At 32.1% G+C, this 20,981-nt stretch overlaps 1 protein-coding gene across 1 annotated transcript; it reads left to right on the forward strand.

Moving 5' to 3' along the window:
- The first annotated feature begins 13,679 nt into the window (after window positions 1–13,679).
- LOC131646817 (stress response protein NST1-like) lies at window positions 13,680–16,463 on the forward strand. The gene is made up of 2 exons (XM_058916773.1): window positions 13,680–14,822; window positions 16,213–16,463. The coding sequence occupies exons 1-2, from the start codon at window positions 13,762–13,764 to the stop codon at window positions 16,220–16,222; spliced, it is 1,071 nt and encodes a 356-aa protein (XP_058772756.1). The 5' UTR covers window positions 13,680–13,761; the 3' UTR covers window positions 16,223–16,463.
- The last annotated feature ends 4,518 nt before the right edge of the window (window positions 16,464–20,981 follow it).

The raw sequence follows: 20,981 nt of genomic DNA on the forward strand, positions 1-20,981 counted from the left end.
AATGTTGAACACTTCAACATCATTCATAATTTAGATATTATTTGTTTAAAAGATATAGCTTGCAGAATATAAAGGAAATGCAATAAATACTGTTTTTGTAAAAGAAATTGCAATGAAAGATAAATGTTGGAAATGTAAACGAACCGTAAACTGAAACGAAATAATGGTGTTTTCACGCGTACATTCTCAGCAATTATTTTCTCAATTCAAAAGATACTTTGAGTATTTATGAGTGTTTGTACCACAAATGAACACCCGGAAATCCTAACACTAAGACCCCTATATATACTAAGTAGAAATAACTGCTATCAACAGTCTTTTTCCCAGAAAGTGACACGTTTCGCTCAGCATGTCTTTCATTTATCTTGAGATTACACATGTCTCTTCTTTGAAACTTGATAAAGACGAAATACAATTATTTCTTTATTCAAATTCAAACTCCTCGTCGAATATATTTTCAGTATTGCTTTCGTCGAATCGTAACTTCAAACTTAGAAAATATTTCTAAGTCTCATCCAACGTCTTCCCCTCATGCAAGGGAGACTTAGACTAGGATAGACCAACAAACTTCTTGTTGAAACCAAAATACCTTCAAAGTTGTTTCCTTTCTTACTTATCGCATCAATTCAAGCTTGGCGTCGAAAACTCGAACATTAGCCCAACTTTTAATCCCTACCAATAACATATCATCTGTGGATTATAAATGAGAAACATTAACAACATTTTACGCTCTAACACCATACCCTATATACATGCATTTTTCAGCTAAAGCATTCATCAAAATATGTAACCCATCAATCGCTATCAAAAAAAGAAAAAGGGAAAATAGATCACTTTGACGAATATCTCTTTCCAACTTAAACTCATCGGTTGGGCTTTCATTCACAAGCACAAAAGTAGTTGTCTTAGTAACACATTCATAGATCCATTTCTATCACACAGTCGAAAACTTCATTTTACACATAATGTCATCCAAATACCGCCAGTCCACTAAATCATAGGTTTTTCAAAATCATCATTGAATAATAATAATAATAATAATAATAATAATAATAATAATAATAATTCTTTTTTCAAACTCTGCACATCATCCACCATTTCATTAGCTATAAGGATGCCGTCTAAAATCGGCCTATTTTTAACAAAAGCTTACTAAGATTCAGAAATAACACTTCCAATCACTTGTCTCAACCTATTAGCAAGAACCTCAGATAGAATTTTATACAGACATTTAACTAAAGAAAAAGGTCAAAAATTCGACAATTGTTGAAGACACTACAAGAAATATGCTCCCCATCGACGTGATTTTGTAACGTGGATACCATGTGGCAAAAAAAGTGTTGTTGCAATGTGGGAATCACGTCACTATGTTTTTTTAATATTTAAAAATCAAAACTATGTTATCACATGGGGAGTCAGAGATTATTTTAAAAAAAAAAGGTTCTGACGTGAGTCCCACGTCGCAACATCTAAAATAAAAAAAAAAAATCAGAAACCTGCAACGTACATATATGGTGGGAAAGTTAAAAATTTTCAAATTTCAAGTTGTGAGATGTATATCACGTCGCAACACTTTAAGAGGGAAATCACACTGAACTTTTGACTTGACTAGGTGCAGGTTATGGCAAGCAGCAGTCATTAATGCTAACGACCATTTGAACTTGCGAAGTGGACACCACGTGGGAACGTTGCGACGTGATTCCCACGTCGGTAGCGCATTAATATTTTTTACCGTTGGGGACATTGCGACGTGGAAAGCACGTGGAAAATCTGTGACGTGATTCCCACGTCGCTGATTCGCTTATATAAATTTTCCTTCTTTCACAGATTCAACGTTTATAATTTTGTTTAATTAATATTTATACTGATTTAGGATTTTAATTTATGTTAATTTTTTTTCTTCTTTAAGATATTGAAGTAAAGAGGATTGAAGAATATTGAAGAGGTTTCGAAAAAGATTGAACAAAAAGATTGAAGGAGATTGAAGAAGAGGTATTTTTGCAATTTTAAATTTTGATTTTGTTGATTTTAATGGACTGGATTGGTTTCTCTTTCTATTATCCTTAATATTTATTTTAAAAAGAGAAACCAATCCAGTTCATTAAAATCAACAAAATCAAAATTTAATGGTCGTGATTCAATGTTCTCATTTCTCATAATAACCAAGTGTTGTCACTTGAGTCGTCCCCTATATATATATATATATATATATATATATATATATATATATATATATATATATATATATATATATATATATATATATATATATATATATATATATATATATATATATATATATATATGAGAATGTGAGAATGAATCTAAACCGTTAGATTTTAAAATAAATGGTGGAGATTATGTGTGAATCTTTTTTTCTCTCTCCTACATCATTTATTTTAATATCGGATGAGAGAGAGAAAAAGATTCACACATAATCTCAACCATTTATTTTAAAATCTGCGGTTCAAATTCGTTTTTACATTATCATATAAAGAAGGCATTCTCATATGATATGGCCATATATATATATATATATATATATATATATATATATATATATATATATATATATATATATATATATATATATATATATATATATATATATATATATATATATATATATATATATATATATATATAGTTAAAATTTATATAATAATAAGTATATAGACAAAAGTTATATTATATTATTTTTTTTAAATAGAATATTTTATAATATATATATATATATATATATATATATATATATATATATATATATATATATATATATATATATATATATATATATATAATTTAAAGTTGCTAAAACACACCTTCATAAAAATAAGTGGGTGTATTTTAGCAAATTACATCTTCATAAAAATAAGTGAGTGTATTCTAGCAAATTCCTGGGGGACATTTTTATGGAACAATTGCTACCAATTGCGTTCGGTTCTCTGCCCAAACATGTGTTTAATCCACTAATTGAAATTACTCAATTTTTTAGAGATATTTGTGCGTCGAGTTTAATAGTGGATGACATCATTAAGTTGGACCAAAATATTCCAGTTATTCTCTGTAAGTTGGAACAAATATTTCCACCTGTTTTTTTACTTCGTGGAACATCTACCTGTGCATCTTGCATATGAAGCTTATCTTTGAGAACCTCCTCATTATAGGTGGATGTATCCTTTTGAAAGGTTCATGGGTGATTCCAAGCAATCAGTGAAAAATAAAGCTAGATTTGAAGGATTAATATGTGCATATTACTTGCATCGAAAGACATCAAATTTTTGTAGTCACTATTTCAACCACTTGATGTTAACTCCAAGCATCATAAGGAATCATGTAAATGTTAACGAAAGAAGTCAATTCACCTTATCATTCTTTGAGCTTCCAGGTCGTCCATCTGAAAAGAAGGGTGTTCATTGATTGACCCAACAAGAAATGCAATTCGCACATGTTCATGTCTTGATCAACTGGGTTGAAGTTAAACCATATCTTGAGTAATTATGCCCAACTATTTAATTTTATTTATAGTGTGAAAATATTATTACCTTGAAACTTATAGTGTGTTTTTTTATAGAATTTAACAACGCCTATTTTCTTAGTAGCGGTGTACAATCAACATTTGGTGTCATTCATGCTCGATTTCCATCATGATTCAAGAAGAGATTGTCAACTATTGTTACACCCACTTAAGAAATACTCCATTTGAGAAACTTGTCTGAAGACCCTATTCAAACCACAAACGAATGGCACACATACTTCGTGAACGGTTGTAAATTTCACACTAGGACTGGGACTGAAGGAAAAAAACCAAAAATAGTGGTGTATTTGTAAAATGAGTTACAGATGGAGTGAAGATGACTTCTATGGCTTTGTTAAACATATGTACGAGTTGGTATACAATTACTTGGACTCAGAAAATAAAGTTGTCTTGTTTTATTGTGAATGGTATGATCCAATTAGAGGCACAAATATAGACAAGGCGTACGATACTATTGAGATTCAAATGGACCGAAGGTACAAAGTGTAATGACGCGATTTTTATTTCCTTATTTATTTATTAGGTGTTTATGTTATTAATTATTATTGGTGTGATAATTAATTATTTTGTATGTTTTGTGATTATTTGAATATGTGTGATATTTGAATAATTGAATAAATGTGAAAATTTCTTTACCCACCTCCCTATGGGGGTCACCCCCAGCGAAAAACCCATTTTACCCCGCTTCGGAAATGCATTTCCGAAATTTTTTTTTTTTCAAAATTTTTCCAGACTTCGGAAGTGCATTTCCGAAAAAATCCCAAAAATTGGGATTTTGACTAATTCAGAGATGCATCTCCGAAACAACAAAAAAAATCTTAAAAAATCCCAAAAATTAATTTTAGGATATTAATTAATTCACATATCATAAATTTGATATAATTTATGAGTAATAAATAATAATAATTATATATTTTAATATAATTTATGAGTTATGAATAATAGTTATTATATATTTCTATCCTAATTCAAATTTTAAAATTTAAAATAATTTTAATTAAAAAAATTAAAAAAATTTCACTTACAAAATAAGTTATAATTTTTTATTTATATATTTAAAATAATTGTTAATCTTTATAAAAAAATAACATATTCTTATTTTAAAACAAAACTCACGTTTTTATTTTCTTTAAAAAAATCATATTCAATTAATTAAAGTAAATAATAAAATTGTTTCAATTTTAAATAGAATAAAAAATAATGCTCAAAATGTGCATAAATAATGAATAATAAGCACACAAATATGTAAAAATAAAAAATATATATAATATTTTTTAAAATGTTTAAAAATGATTACAAAATATTATCAATTTCATTGTTCACTTTATATAATATTTTTGGATTAATCATTAATCCTTGTTTGTTTTTATATTTACTGTTTATATAGTTTTTATATTTTAACGCACTATTTAAAAATATAACAATTTTTATAGTGTATATAAAGTATATATAATATAAGTTTATTTAAATAAAAATAACAAAATTTGATTGAAGGTCAGATTTTTTTTTTATTTCAATATAACGTTTATTATTTATTAATATTAAAAAATTTATAATTTGAAAATTAAAAATTAAAATAAGTTTGTAGAATATAATTTTTCTTAATTATCAAAATTGTCATTTGTTTAAAATTGAGATAAATCATTATTTAATAAAAAATAACATTTCGTACAAATAAATATTAAAAATCACGTATTTTTAAGAAAAATTAATATAAATTACGTGATTATTATTATTATTAATTATAATACATTATTTTTATTATTTATTAAGAAAAAAAATGTGATTTTTTAATTAAAAAAATGTGTATTCATTATGTGAAACAAATTTCACAATTATTTAAAATACAATTATATTTTTTTTTCATAATAAAATTATTATGCTAATTATTATTTAGTTTTTGTATTTTTTTTATAGACACTTTGTGAATTTGTATATATTATATTTAAAAATGAAACAACTTTATTATTTATATTAAGTGAATTCAATATGATTAAATTTAAATAAAATTAAAAAAAAAATCAAAAATATTTAGCATTATGATTTTTTTATATGAAGTATAATTAGATAGTTATACAAAAATGTGAAAAATCTATTTTATGTATGAGAATAGGGAATTATGATTTATTAGAGAGGAAATTATTTATTACTAAAAATAGGAGAAAATTATTTTAAGTAAGAATCTTGAGAAAATTATTGATTCACTTTCATTTTATACCTATTAATTGTATTGATTCACCTTGATTTTAATATTATTGAATTATTTCGGAAGTGTATATCCGAAACATTCCAAGACCAATTTGGTCTTGGAATATTTCGGATATGCATCTCCGAAAACACCTCCCTCTCCCAAAAAGGAGTGTAAATGCATCTCCGAAAACTCAAAAAAGGGGGTGTTTTCGGAAATGCATCTCCGAAAACACCTTTTTTTCGTGTTTTCGAAAGTGCATTTCCGAAAACACCTTTTTTTTTCAATAAAAGTACGTTTTCGGAAATGTATTTCTGAAATAAGGGGTATTTTGGTAATTTCGCCAGAGGTGGGTAAGAAGGTTAGGAGGTGGGTAAAGAAATTTCCATAAATGTGATAAGATTAGTAATTAGCTAATGGGCCTAATTAATTAGAAAAAGGAGTTGGGTGGGTTGAGCCCAAATAACAAATAGAGTTAGTAAGAGTGTTATGAGAGAAGACCTAACTTAGAAAGAAAATGAGGCTAGAGAGAAAGAGAATAGAAGAAAGAAGAAAAAGGAGAGGAATTTGGATATTCTTGAAGAAGGACTAGAGGTTCATGGTAAGAGTGTGAATCCAAGTGATTATAGGTAGATATGATTGGGTAATGTATGTGGGGTTAAAAAATGCATGATTTTAGGATTGGGAGATTTCTATTTCATGAGTTTTGTTGTGAAATTGATGTGTTAATCCATAAATTATGTGAAATCTAACTTGTTATAATGATTCTATGTATGATTCTATGAATGGGTATGAAGATAACATATGATTTGGTGTGTGTATGTTGATTTTGTGAAAGAGATTATGATAGAATCCATGAATTTGAATTGTAAGTGATGTTTTGATGTTTATCATTGACTCTATGTATTGTATATGTGATAGAAACATGAAATTAGTGATAGAATATGAACTCGAACTGATTTTGGGTGGAAAATGGGGGAAAGGGGTTTGTTGTCATCGCAGAAGAATTTCTGTAGAATTCGCAGAGGGCACGTTGTGCGGTGTAGCACGCGTAGCACGCTGAAGAAACTGCGTAGACCCTCTTGACATAAGGTAGTGCGCGTCGTGCGGGCTACTGGATGTGAGCGCGGATGTGCTGGGAGTGAAATATTTTTATTTTCTTGAATTGGCTTGGGAACTTGCATGCTGTTGATTTATGAATAATTATCATGAATTTTGAGTAATTGTTTTGCATATATTAAGTGTTGTGTAGATAAAATTTCATGAGAAACATAATACTTGAAATATGTATGTATTATGATGTGAATTGATGAATAATGATGCAATATATGTTATGCTATGTTTGAATACATGTGATTGGATATTGTGTGTTGTATGGTGCATTGTTTGGGATTGAAGTCATGTTGTGTATATTGTGCAATGTTGGAAGAGATGTGATTATGTAGTTTAAGAAGTTGAGATCATCTTATTTGCATAAGTCTTGTTTTGTTGAACACTTACACTAGCATGAGTCTTTGAAAGAGGCAATGTCGGGTAATCTTGCGAAGATTATTTGCTTGTCCCAAACCTAACGCCGAATGGGGTTTAAAAGCTTAATGTCGAATGGAGCTTTAGTGGTGGTTATCTAGTCTAAGAGATGGACAATCGGCTTGCCGGAAATGATAACAGAGGGATCCACATGCATATTGCATAGAGTCACACTTGAGTCGCACGTGTCGGTTTGAATTGTTGTTGTTGTGTGATTATGTGGAATGATTTTGGTGGATATGCATATATGTGAATGTTGTGATTGGTATTGTATACTTGAATTTTGTTTCATAATTGTATACATGGATGATTGTAGTAATTGAATATAATTACTTGAATTTTGGAACTATGTCGTATGAGATAAACATGTGAATCTTGATATATTATATGATGCATGTTATGCGAAGAGTGATGAATTCTTGGAATGTAATCTTGTTGTATTTTACATTTCTCATTATTATGTTTATTTATAATGATTTGAATTCTCCCCCTTCTGTTTGAATGATGTTCATTGCGACATCGCACAGGTTTCGAAGAGTAGTGGTGCTTCGGAGGAGGCTTAGCATGGAGTTTTAGATCTTCTTAGCGTATTTTGACTAGGTAATCGTATTGTGCTTTTGTCATATGTAACACATGGGAATTGGGTTTATTTTTATTACCTATGTTTGGATATTATGAAATATTGTTTTACTCATATGTAATTTCCTAATTGGATACATGATATTTTGAGGTGTGGCCTTGAGCCAAGATATTATGATATGGTGGATGATGTATGGGAATCATCCAAGTTTACCATTTTCTAGATGAGATGATTATTCCGCTGTGGTTATGCATGCTTTATTTTAAATTTTAAATTATGTGTTACTTGAATGTGACCATTGCATGTTAAGAATTATTTATTTTTGTTTTAATTTGTGTGCAATGCCCTCATGTGGTGCATGCTTGTTACTCTGATATGTGAAAATGTATGCCTTGCTTAGTAGTATTGTTTTGGGGGTGTCACACAAAGAGAATGACCCTTTCATAACGTCACATGTTGTTAGGCAAGTTTATTATGTTCCTTATCCTTCATTTGTGCCATGTAAACGAGGGTGTTGTGTTGTAATAAAAAAATCATTGGGCCATATTGAAACTGGCGATCTAGTGGAAGATCTTGCTTACCAAGTTGATGAAGTTGGACCAATTAATTATGTGATTGCAGTTGAACAAATTATAAATTTGTCTGATACAACGGTTGAAGGGTATGAAGTTGATGCGTCTATATTGTTGGTTGAAGATAATATGAACGAAGAACACAAAGGCATTGGGTCCGAGGACAATATCACATCAGATGATGATAATGATATGGATGAAGAGCGTGAATATTTAGAATAACGAATGTATATTTATGAGAATGTGTTTTTGTAATTTTACTTAATGAACCATCTATTGAACGTGTTAGTGAATATATATATATATATATATATATATATATATATATATATATATATATATATATATATATATATATATATATATATATATATATATAAGAATCTGCTTTGAAAATTTATAATTTGTGTTGATGAATATATTTGATTATTTGTATATTCTCTATAAATAGGTAAAATGCCACCCCGATCTGAGAAGGGTAAGGGTAAGAAGACCCAACTGCTGAGGATAATAGTATGTCAGTCACCTCAATTGACATTGTGTCCTCCCCCACAGAGTCAGTTAGATCACATGTCCATGGCCAGTACTCAGCCTCTTATGCCATTACTCTCCTCTCATGAGTATCCTATGTTCCCATATGGGGCAGCATCTTTTATTAGCCCATCTAGGGGACCTAGCTATTCATTCCAGCAGACTGGAGGACCTAGTTATTCATACCAGCAAAGTGCGGGATCTAGCTTTCCACCTTCCACACAGGTTCCCCCAGGCTTCCAACAGACTGGGGGATCCCTCACTCCACATCCCACACAGGTGTCTTAATCCTTTAAACAGACTGGAGGATCCCACATCCCTCATCCGAAACAGGTGCCCCCATCCTTTCAGCAGACTAGGGGGTCCCACACCCCACATGCGGCACAGGTGCCCTCATCCTTTCAGCAGACTAGGGATCGCGCACCTCACCTACCACACATATACCTGCACGTGAGGATGATCATGTGGAGCCGGATGGGGACGATATTGATTTGGTTGGGGACGATATTTAGTTGGATATTGGCGATGATCTTTAGGGGGGTGATCCGAGTGAGATTCATATCATTGACGGTAGATATTATATTTGGCCCGCTGGAAGTTCGTAAGTATCTTATTTATAAATTTTTAATTAAGTATAAATTTCCTTTTTTAATATAACTTTATATTTAATGTATGCTAATTCAAATTATTGCTGTTTATCTTTGGGCCGAGTCGAACTGCTGCTAGGTGTATAAACTATGTGATTCAGCAAATGTATAAAGAAGCTTGGTAGATTTTTGGAGAAGTTCATAAGTATCTTATTTATAAATTTTTAATTAAGTATAAATTCCCTTTTTTAATATAAATTTATATTTAATGCATGCTAATTTAAATTATTGTTGTTTAGTTTTAGGCCAAGTCGGACTGTTGCCAGGTGTATAAACTATGTGATTCAGCAAATGTATAAAGAAGCTTGGAAGAGTTTTGGAGAAGTTTCAAATAAAGATGCTTGGTTTAAATTGTTTAAGGTATAATTAATTTATTTTTTGAGTTATTGTTATTTAAATATTTTTTATTATAATTTTCTAACGGTTTATTTTAATGTCTTCAGGAAAAGTGTACATGGGATGAAATGAACAAGAGGGTTGTTAAAAAAATTATTACAGCAGAACATCAAAAAGACTTTCTGACATGCTACGGCGTGCTAGCAAAGTGTTGGGAATTTGATGGTAGTCGTCCTGAATGGATAGGCAAAGAAGTTCTTAAGAACTTCTTGTCTATTGGGTTACATCAGAATTTAAGGCTAAATCTGAAAATGCAAAAAAACAAATGAGGGCATTTGAAAAAGGGTAGCCTTAATGCAGTTGAAAGTATAAGTACTTACGAACATTCTCGACCCATGGTAATTATTACCACTTTTTAAAATTATGTTTTGATTTGTTAGATGTTTTTAATTAAAGTTAACTTTATTATTTATGCTAAGAAGTTGGGGAGACAATCACTCATGATCGAGCTGGTTAAAGAGACTCGGACAAAAAAATCGGGTAAATTTGTTGACGAGCGTACACGAAAAGCTTTGAATAAATTATTCAATTTATATTGTTTATATTTTTTATTTAATGGCAACTTTGTGACGTGATTTTCACGTGGCAACTGAGAAGTTGCGGCGTGATTTTCATGTGGCAACTGAGATGTTGTGGCATGAAAATCACGTGGCAACTGATTTTCATTTTATTATTTAAGTTAATTTAATTTAAGTTATATTTAACGTAATATTTTATTGTATGTGTAGGAGGATTACTAGACATTGCTTGTACGATTTTTGATCAATAATCCTCAATATACTCCTAGAGAAGGAGAGTCGCTTCATCCAGATGTTGATTTTTATATTTGAAGTGAAGTCGTTGGCGGAAAGGAGCCTAATGGTTTTTTTTTTGAGGTGGAAATTTGGCGGGCAACTTGAGAAGTGAGGATAGAACTTTATTTTAGAGAGTTAGAGATGGGGAAGGATCGTCTCGTTCACCACAATTGACACCGCAAATGATGGAAACAATAAGACAATTGGTGCTAAGTGAGGTAAGACGCGAGTCAACGCAGCGAGAGGCGGCCCTAAAAGCCCAAATGGAGGGGCAACAGCAGCAAATAGAGGCAATGGCGAAGAGGCAAGCATCGATGGATGAGCAAATGCGACTATTTATGCCATTCAAACGAAGCGGTAATCAAACGTTTAGTGGAAACATAGGAGTTGGTGGTGCACCAATGGATGAAGAGAATGGTTAATGATATTAACCTTGACGATTTTCCCGACCCATAAGACCTTTAGGATTAGTTGTATTTTTATTTTAATTTGAAATTTGAAATTGTGTAGGATATTAAATTTTAATTTATGTAAGATATTAAATTTAATTTTAATTCATAGTTTGTTTACTAATTATATTTTATTTATTATTATATTATAATTTTTATTTTATACTTAAATAAATATTTTTTATTATTTTTTATTATATTAAAAAAATTATTTTATATTTAAATAAATACTTTTTTTATTAATATTTATTAATTTTAAATCATAATTAATAATAAAAACCCTTTTTATTAATAATAATTAGATTTTATTTTTAAAAAAATTTAATTTTAGTGATGTGATTTACATGTCACAAATTAGTGACATTAGAACACGTCGCAGCCTGCTGCTGTAAACCAAAAATTATAAAAAGAATCAGTTGTTTAGTGACGTGACATTCACATAGGGGTGGCAAAATGTATGGATTGGATGGTTAATGGATGAATCAAACCAATTCATTAATTCATTACCAATCCACTAAACTCTCTTAATAAAAAGTCAATCCAATCCAATCCATCAATTAAACAATAAAATCCATCCAATCCAGCAATTAACATATTCATCCATTCAAAAAATCATAAAAAAATTCTTTTTTTATATATTTCATAAAAAAAATTAAATATTCTAAAATATTTTTTAAATTTCATAAAAAAAATTAAATATTCGAAAATATTTTTTTTGTTCTTCCAAAAAAAACTCGAATTTTCTTTTTTTCGAAAAAAAACTCGATTTTTTTCGATTTTCTGAAAAAAAAACTCGACTTTTTGTTTTTTCGAAAAAACTTGATTTTTTGCTTTTTTAAAAAAACTCGACTTTTTGGTTTTTCCGGAAAAACTCGATTTTTTTGTTTTTCCAAAAAAACTCGATATTTCATTTTTCCGAAGAAACTCGATTTTTCGTTTTTTTCGAAAAAAAGCGACATTTTTCGTTTTTCAGAAAAAACTCGATTTTTTTTCGTTTTTTCGAAAAAAACTCGATAATTGATTTGTTTTTTTTTGAAAAAATTCGATTTTTTGTTTTTTCGAAAAAACTCAATTTTTTGTATTTTCAAATTTTTTTTAAAAAAATATTATTTTTTAAAAAAATAATCTAATGGATTTAAAGTATAAAATAAAAATAATCCATTGGATTGTCAAAATGTGTTGGATGGATTTAATTCATCCATTAACTTATTTTTTATGTGGTGGATGGATTGGATGGTCTTTTTTGGTGGATGGACTTTATCTTAATGGCTCTAATTGCCACCCCTACATTCACGTTGCAACCTTGTGACATGGCATTCACGTCACTAAATATCTTTGTTTTCTGTGCCCTGTCTGCCATGCCTGCTGCAAAAGAAAATTGGTTGATTTTTTATGCAGGATGTTGCGACGTGGTTTCCATGTCACTACTATGTTGCCACGCACTCCCAAGTGGCGTAGACATATACGTCGCAAAAATTAGGTTGTGACGTGATTTTCTACGTTGTGGCATAGGAATTACGTCACTAATGAGCATTTTTCTGTAGTGAGACTCTGAACGTTTGGAATCAAAACAATAAAAAATACTATTTATGTCTTTGGTCAACTTTCTATTATATGGTGAAAGTCAATAGAAGCGCATCAACTCAGCTTTTAAGACATCCTAAAAATCTTTTATAATTCCAAAATTAATTCCATTCAAATCGAGACTCTTAAATCTGTCATAATTCCAAACTTTCTACTTAATCACAACTTCTGAAAAAGATAGCGTGAATACTGACTCCTCTTCCGTAGAGATAGACTTAACAATAATAGAGTTTTGTTTTATTGATTGAAAAATTATTCTTAAAAAGGTGACATTGTGAATCAAAATAAATGATTTTCATTCCATTTGCTCATTTGGCTAAAAGGTTTATTTCTAAAATAAATTTGTTCTCCCTTCAATAATTTTTACATTAATAATATAATTATTTCTCATATTATTACAATTCAACAAGTAACCATATGATTTGCAAAATAACATTGAAAATAAATGAAATATTTCTATACACAATAAATAAAATTATTTCAATTAAATGAACCATTTTTATTTAAAATATTTGAAATAATTAAATAAAAAACATAGAACCTAAATTAATTGAAAATAATACTTTAAATATCAATTCAAAACATACATAAAGACATTAATTAATATTAAAAGAAATAATTTGCCTACAAGTATTAAAAATCTATAATTACTATATATTTATGATTAATTAATTATGTAAAAATTATTTAAACTGCCTATACATATCAATTAAATTCTAAGAATAATAGATCATACTTTAGGTGAGGGTAACGTAGAAAAAATCCATAAAATGTGGAGAGTAGTAAAAGTAAAAAATGTAGTAGACCTAAAATATATGCGAATAAAAGAGTTACATCTAAGAACCTAGCTCCTTCCACAAGGTTTATGTAAACAGCAAATTTAGGGTTTCGTGTTTATAATACAACTGATCATAAATTTGTTATACCAATAGTGTCGAGTGGTTTTGGAAAAACAATGAGTTCCAATATCGACGCTGCTGATTTCGAATGTAACATTTGTTTCGATTTGGCTCAGGAACCAGTGGTCACACTCTGTGGCCATTTATTCTGTTGGCCATGTCTTTACAGGTGGTTACATCATCGTTCTAATCCTCAAGGATGTCCTGTTTGCAAAACACTTGTTGAAGAACAGAAATTGATTCCTCTTTATGGTAAAGGAAGATCTGTAACTAGTCCAAGAATGGAGATTTCTCGTCGTCCTTCGGACTTTCATATATTGTTTGCGCGCTTAGAGCAATCGCTTTTGTCTCGTGAGTCTATAGAAAAGCGTTTCAAGGAGTATATAGATAAGCGTATTATGGATATTCATGAGGCTGAAGAGCAGCGTTTCGAGCGGCTTCAGGAGGCTCAAGAGCAGCGTTCTAAGCGGCTTGAGCAGCGTATCAAGGAGTGTCGCGCGAATGAAGAGCAGCGTATCAAGAGGTTTCGTGCGGATGCTGAGCAGCAGATCAAGGAGTGTCGTGCGGAGGTAGAGCAGCGTATCAAGGGGTGTCGTGCAGAGGCGGAGCAGGGAATCAAGGAGTGTCGTGTAAAATATCGCGCCGATGCAAAAGAGCGTATGAAGAAGTGTCGTGCGGATTCAGAGCAGCGTATCAAGAGGTGTCGTGCTGAGTATCGTGCGGCGTATCATGCGGAATCAGAGCAGCATATCAAGGAGTGTCGTGCGGAGACAGAGCTGCGTATCAACGAGTATCGTGTGGAGGCAGAGCAGCGTATTGAGGAGTGTCATGTGGAGGCAGAGCAGCGTATCAAGGAGTGTCGTGCGGAGTATCTTGCTGATGCAGAGCAGCGTATCAAGGAGTGTCGTGCGGAGGCAGAGCATCGTATCAAAGAGATTCGTGCGGAGGAAGAGCAGCGGATAGAGGAGTGTCATGTGGAGGCAGATCAATGTATAGAGAAGTATCATGTGGAGGCAGAGCAGCGTATCAAGGAGTATCGTGAGGAGGCTGATCAGCGTATCAAGGAGCGTCGGGCGAAGTATCACGCGGAGACAGCGATCCGTTTCCCAACTCCCAAGTAACCACTGTTATATCTATATTTAGATTTAATATTTGGATTAGTGTTTTGAGTGATATCATTAGTTGCATACTTAGTTTTTTTTATTATGAATGTATTTCTTCTATGTTGTGTTATCCTGAATTCATTGCATATTTTTGGAAAGTATGCATGAATATAAAACCTTGTTTCTTTAAATTCTAGTTAAATGAATTGAATCGTGTTGTTTTTAGGCTAGTGGAATAAGATTTTGTTTACATGAATTGAAACAAGAATTGAATCACTTGCATTTTTGTTTCGAAAAGAAATTCTTCTTCTTACATGATTGGATTTAGGCAATTTTTGAATTTTGAATTGAATTAGACGACAATTGAATTGATTCACATTACAGAGAATTGCGCAAACATTGTTATATATTGATCATAATTGATTCAATTATTTTATGAATCTATTCTGGCTCAACAAATCCTAGAATTCATTTAATTGTGAAAAAATTGAATCTAATTTAGTCTAATAGATTAATAGTTAGAATTTCACTTCTTAAAAAAGAATAAGTGAAAGATTGAATGTTCAAATTTGTGCATCTACAAATAAATGTTGATGTAAACTATCTATTGAGGTGGATTATCGCGGAAATCTAATTACTGTGTACAATTTATTTATCTACAATTTATTAATTATTATTTGACAAAAATGTCTATATTATGGTACATATTTGATCCCTTTAGGACAGTGTCAATAAAGTCTGCGTCGTAGTTTGGCCTAAACTTTAGTAAGCCGATAAAGGGAAGTTGAATGTAGCCACGTTAATAAGTCATGTCTATTTTTCCTGCTCAAAATTTATATTGAAGGAATAATCAAATCATAGGGTACAAGGTATTTTGTTCTCTCACCCCGATCTCTCACCTAAAGTATTTTTCTTTTACTGACCTCATGTTTGGGGAACTGCGTATATTTTAGTTTTTTGGGTCAGGTCCTTAACCACAGTCGATAGAACCCGCCTCAATTCTCTTTTCGTCTGTAAGGATAAAATCAAGCTAAGACAATTAACGAGCTAAATCGATCAGGCCGACCTCAAAACCTACGCGGAGGATATATTTGAATTAGGTGGTATTACACAATGCATTCAAGACAGATTTATGATCATAATGAGTCGAAACTAGACAAGGGAACAACGACTTTGATGGCTACTAAATAGTCTTTATAGGCCTTATTATTATGCCATGACTACTATACAAAGGATACCATCACATAATAAAAATACAGGCACTTTTCACACGACATATACTCATACGTGTGACTCTGACTGGCTCCATGTTGAAACAATTATTAGTTAGTGTACTCTACGTGTACATTGCATTGTGCTCTTATAGGAGTCTTTAGAGTCTGACACTCTGATGTATTTCTGCAGAGTTCAATAGGTTTCTATAATGTGTTCTTGAAAGAATCTTCAAGTGCAAAGAGAGTTCGGTAGGTTCTTACATTGTACCATGTAGGGCCATGAAGATCTTGTTGATACATGTACCTGTTCTTTAGAGACCCAATTTTTTTGTCAAATAGTTGCTACTGAGTTTTCCATTTGTTGTAATTATTTCACATAGGCCTTGGACAACTTGCAATTTGCCCAAAAAAAATCAATGCTTGTTGATTTAGTTTGTTTCAGTGTGGAAACAATCCAATACCAAATATTGTACTATATGGTTGATAGGTTAGTCTTTTCAAATGAAGAGCACGATTTTTAGTTTCAATATTTGAAAAGAGCACGATTTTTAGTTTCAAAATTGACTTGTTGCAAATAGAGGAATGCATGCATTGCATCTATTGAGGAAAACGTCATCCAAATGTCGATCAGCTTACATGTTTTTCTACAAAATTGGTCTTATGATAGAAGCACAAGTGGTTAAGCTTAGAAATTAGTAGCTTTCTTTAACATCTTCCTATGAGAGATTTTGCAACAATAACGGTAGTAGTTAACCATATCCAAAAACATTTCATTCTCCACAACTCCAGCAATATTCAGATTTGCATCATTTGCAACTTGTACAGAAACCTGAGTTGCAATTGTTGTATATTTAGTTAGGAGTATGATGCTTTTGGTTAATGAAGAACAAGGTGTTTATGTTAACTATTTCAACTCAAATATATCTTTTAAAAATATTATTTTAAAATAAGTGTTGTCTATTGAGTTTCATATTATTGTCAAATTCATTTCCATTTCAAGTAACAACTGTAGTCCATTGTTATATTTATTTATAATATAAAGAAACAATATTACAATTATTGAAATATTGGAACAAAAATTATGAGATTAGTAACAACTTGGCGGATAAAAAAACTAACTTTTCATATTCGAGGGGCCCATTATCAAAATCATTGTAACAGATCATGATGAAACATTAAAAGAGAAATAGCTCTAAACATTATAAAAATCTAATTCAACATAAAAAAACAACATCAAACTACAATCTAATAAGGCATAAACGTGAGTATAACATTCCAAAAACATATTACTTTAAGATTAGATTAAATAATTGTTCATTGATCATTAGATTAGATCAAATAATTATAGACATTAGAAGGATTTATATATTGTAGAAGAGAGGAAGCATTGCAATTTTCAAACAATTATTCTTACCTAATTTGATGGGTGGATTTTGAATGTCAATAGTTCATGCACATATCATTGGGGTCAAATCTAGCCACAACAATGATGAACAATTCATGGTAATTGGAAGAAAGCTATAATATTGATTATGAACACCATTTACACTTTGTGTCAAAATGAGTTAGTTTTACATGAGGAAGGAGACAAGTATATATAGTGCAAGTATATATAATGTTGCATGGCTTATGGCCTCATGAATATTCATCTATGTCATGCACTGCAAGTGATTATACCATGCATAACTTTATGAAATTTCATGCTTCCATCATGCATTACATGTAGCTTTATGTGCTTCTCCTAATACTCCCCCACAAGATCAAGGAGGGGAGAAATTGACAACCTTGAGCTTGGTTCTAAAGTCCTAAATGAAGGTGTACCAAGAGGTTTTCTTAGTGTATCTGCAAGCTAAAGCGAGCTAGCAAGATGTTGAACCTTCATCACATTTGCAATGACATGTTCTCGAACAAAGTGAATGTCTAATTTAATGTGCTTAGTGCTTGCATGAAGGATAGTATTATGAGATAACAAGATGACACTAGGATTATCACCCAACAGAGTGGGAGGAAAGTATGGCATATTGAGTTCTTTGAGCAATGATTCCAACCAGATCTGGGCAACCGCATGATACTCAGCTTCAGTGCTAGAGCATGCTAGAGATTGCTTCTTAGATCTCTATGATACGATTTTTGGACCAAAGAAAATGCAAGAGTCAAATGTGGAACGACAATCATCTGGGTCACTGACTCAGTCAGAGTCGCTATATGCGTGAAACGAAAACTTCAGAGACATATGACCATAAGAGAGTAGGAGACCATGAGTTATGGATCCACTAAGATACCGTTGGATTCTTTTCATAGCTCCCCGATGTGAGTCTAAAGTAGATGCCATGAACTGGCAAGCTTTGTTCATGCAAAAAGCAATGCCAGGATGTGTGAGGGACACATATAGAAGAGCACTAACAATATAACGATGTAGATGGGGATTTGGTAAAGTATTCATGCCATGCTCACTAAGTTTGCAGTTTGTGAGCATAGGAGTTAGAGTACCATTTTGCATTCCACTTATTTGCTATAGAGAGTAGGTCACACATGTACTCGGTTTGAGTGAGAAGGAGCACACCTGTAGATACTCGTGTGATTGCTTTGCCAAGGAAATATTTAAGAGCTCCCAATTTTTTTAGTGCAAATATGGTATGTAGGGAGTTGATAAATTTTTGAACAAGTATGGACGATGATCCAATGATGAGTATAGCGTCAAGATAGACTAAGGAATATATAGTGACTCCTTGATGTGAATATATGAAAAGTGAATGTTCACATTTACTATGAACAAAGCCAAAGTGAACAAGAGTTTGAGTGAGTTTATTATACCAGGCCCTAGGCACCTGTTTGAGGCCATATATGACTCTGTTCAACTTGCATGCATGCAAGACTAGCCCTTTGTTGTTTAAAACCAAGAGGTTGGGTTATGTAGACTTCCTCTTGTAGGAAACCATTTAAAAACGCATTATTGATATCGATTTGCAGCAGTCCCTAGTTATTAGTCAAAGCCAAAGTAAGCATAACTCTAATGGTGGTGGATTTCACCACAGGTGAAAATGTTTCATTGAAGTCAAAACCATATTGATGATAGTAATCTCTTGCAACCGGACAATTTGTATACTTGTTAATAGTTCCATAAGGGTTCTCTTTTACTTTAAAAACCCATTTGCAACCAAATGGCTTTCTATAAGGAGACAAAGATGCCAGTGTCCAAGTTTGATTAGCCAAAAAGACATCATATATTCAAGTTGCATTATTTTGAGTCGACCAGGATGTGCCAGAGCTTGCTTCACATAAGTAGGCTCCATACGTGAAAGAAACACTTTTGGTTTAGAGTGACATGTCTCAGCTATTGTCAACATAGGATGAGCATTGAGCTCCTGAATGGGATATATGGTTTGAATTAAAGGAGATAAGGAATTAGTGGAAGGAGTGTGAACTAATGCATATTCAGTGACCCTACTGATTGGATTTACATGTGGAGATGACATTGAGGTATTATATTGACTTGTGTTATCAAAACTGATAAGGTTTTGTTATGATAACATAGGCTCATGATGGTACATAGGACTACGTGGTGATTGAGCACTAGGTATAGGGACTAGAGATATACTATCTTGTACAACATGTAAGGATACATTATCCTCTAGATGACTCTAAAACTCAGTGTTTATGTGAGGTTGGGTGATTTGAGGAAAAGGAAGAGAATAAGTATAAACATAGGTAAGAGAGGTTGTTTGTACTTGTATAAAACTTAACCGAGAAAGGAATATAGTTCTCATGAAATACTTCATACTTTGAAATGGATATATTTCCAAGTTTATTGTTAAACAATAAGTCCATTGGGCCTTAGGTACTCTTATTCTTGGGCTTAGGCATGTTAGGTTAAGCCCAATATAGATCCATATATATTCTTTTGTACCTCTCCAAATGAGACTGTGAAACAGAAGCGGGAAATATTTTTCCATTTGAATTCCTTTTGTCTTTTCTGCATTCTGCATTTCATCACCAACAAGATGAATCATCATCATCTTGTAATATGGTATCAGTAGACCAAATCCCCATTCTTCATTCACCTGTTTCTTTCGCTTCCGCTACTCAAACTCTGCATAACATTCCTTCCTTTCTTCCCCACTCTTTCTTCAACCTTCATCCATGGACTCTGATCAAGACTCCGATCATGATTCCGAACACCCCACATCACCAAAACAGAAAATCACAGATCCAACCCTAAATCCACGAAACCCCTATTACCTCCATCCTGGAGAAAATCCCGGTGCTACTATTGTCTGCCCTCCTCTTGACGAGAACAATTATCACAGTTGGAGCAAATCGATGCGTAGGGCTCTCACATCCAAGAACAAACTCTCCTTCATCAATGGCAGAATCAAGAAACCCCCTCCCACTGATGAAAGCTATGAACTTTGGGAACGCGCCAATAGCATGGTGCTCTCTTGGATCAATCGAACATTATCCCCTCACATCGCTCAGAGCACAATATGTTTCGATTCCGCATTTGATCTCTGGGAAGACCTCCGTGAAAGATTCACCAAAGGTAATCACTTTCGCTTTTCCGATCTTCTCCGAGAAATTCACTCTATTCAACAGGGTGATCGAACTCTGTCTGCATACTTTACTGCCCTAAAAACTCTATGGGATGAATTAGAGGATCTTAGGCCTATCCCTTCTTGCATTTGCCCTACCCCTTGCTCTTGTGATCTAGCCCGTGCCGTACGAAATTACAAACATCTGGAATATGTGACATGTTTCTTGAAGGGATTGAACGATAGTTATCATAATATCCGCACCCAAATCTTGCTCCTTGATCCTCTTCCTAGCATTAGCAAGATATACTCCTTAATTGCCCAGCAACAAATCACTCCCATAGCTACATCACCTACCATCCTTGCTGTCACCGGTTCCAATGCCAAACCTAAACCTAAACCCAATTCCAATGCCAAAATGGTGTGCACA

The sequence above is a fragment of the Vicia villosa genome, linkage group LG2 (genome assembly GCF_029867415.1).
Source record: "Vicia villosa cultivar HV-30 ecotype Madison, WI linkage group LG2, Vvil1.0, whole genome shotgun sequence".
NCBI lineage: Eukaryota > Viridiplantae > Streptophyta > Magnoliopsida > Fabales > Fabaceae > Vicia > Vicia villosa.

Coding starts and splice junctions, on each gene's coding strand:
- LOC131646817 (XM_058916773.1), top strand. CDS start 13,762: ATGAGTTCCAATATCGACGCTGCTGATTTCGAATGTAACATTTGTTTC.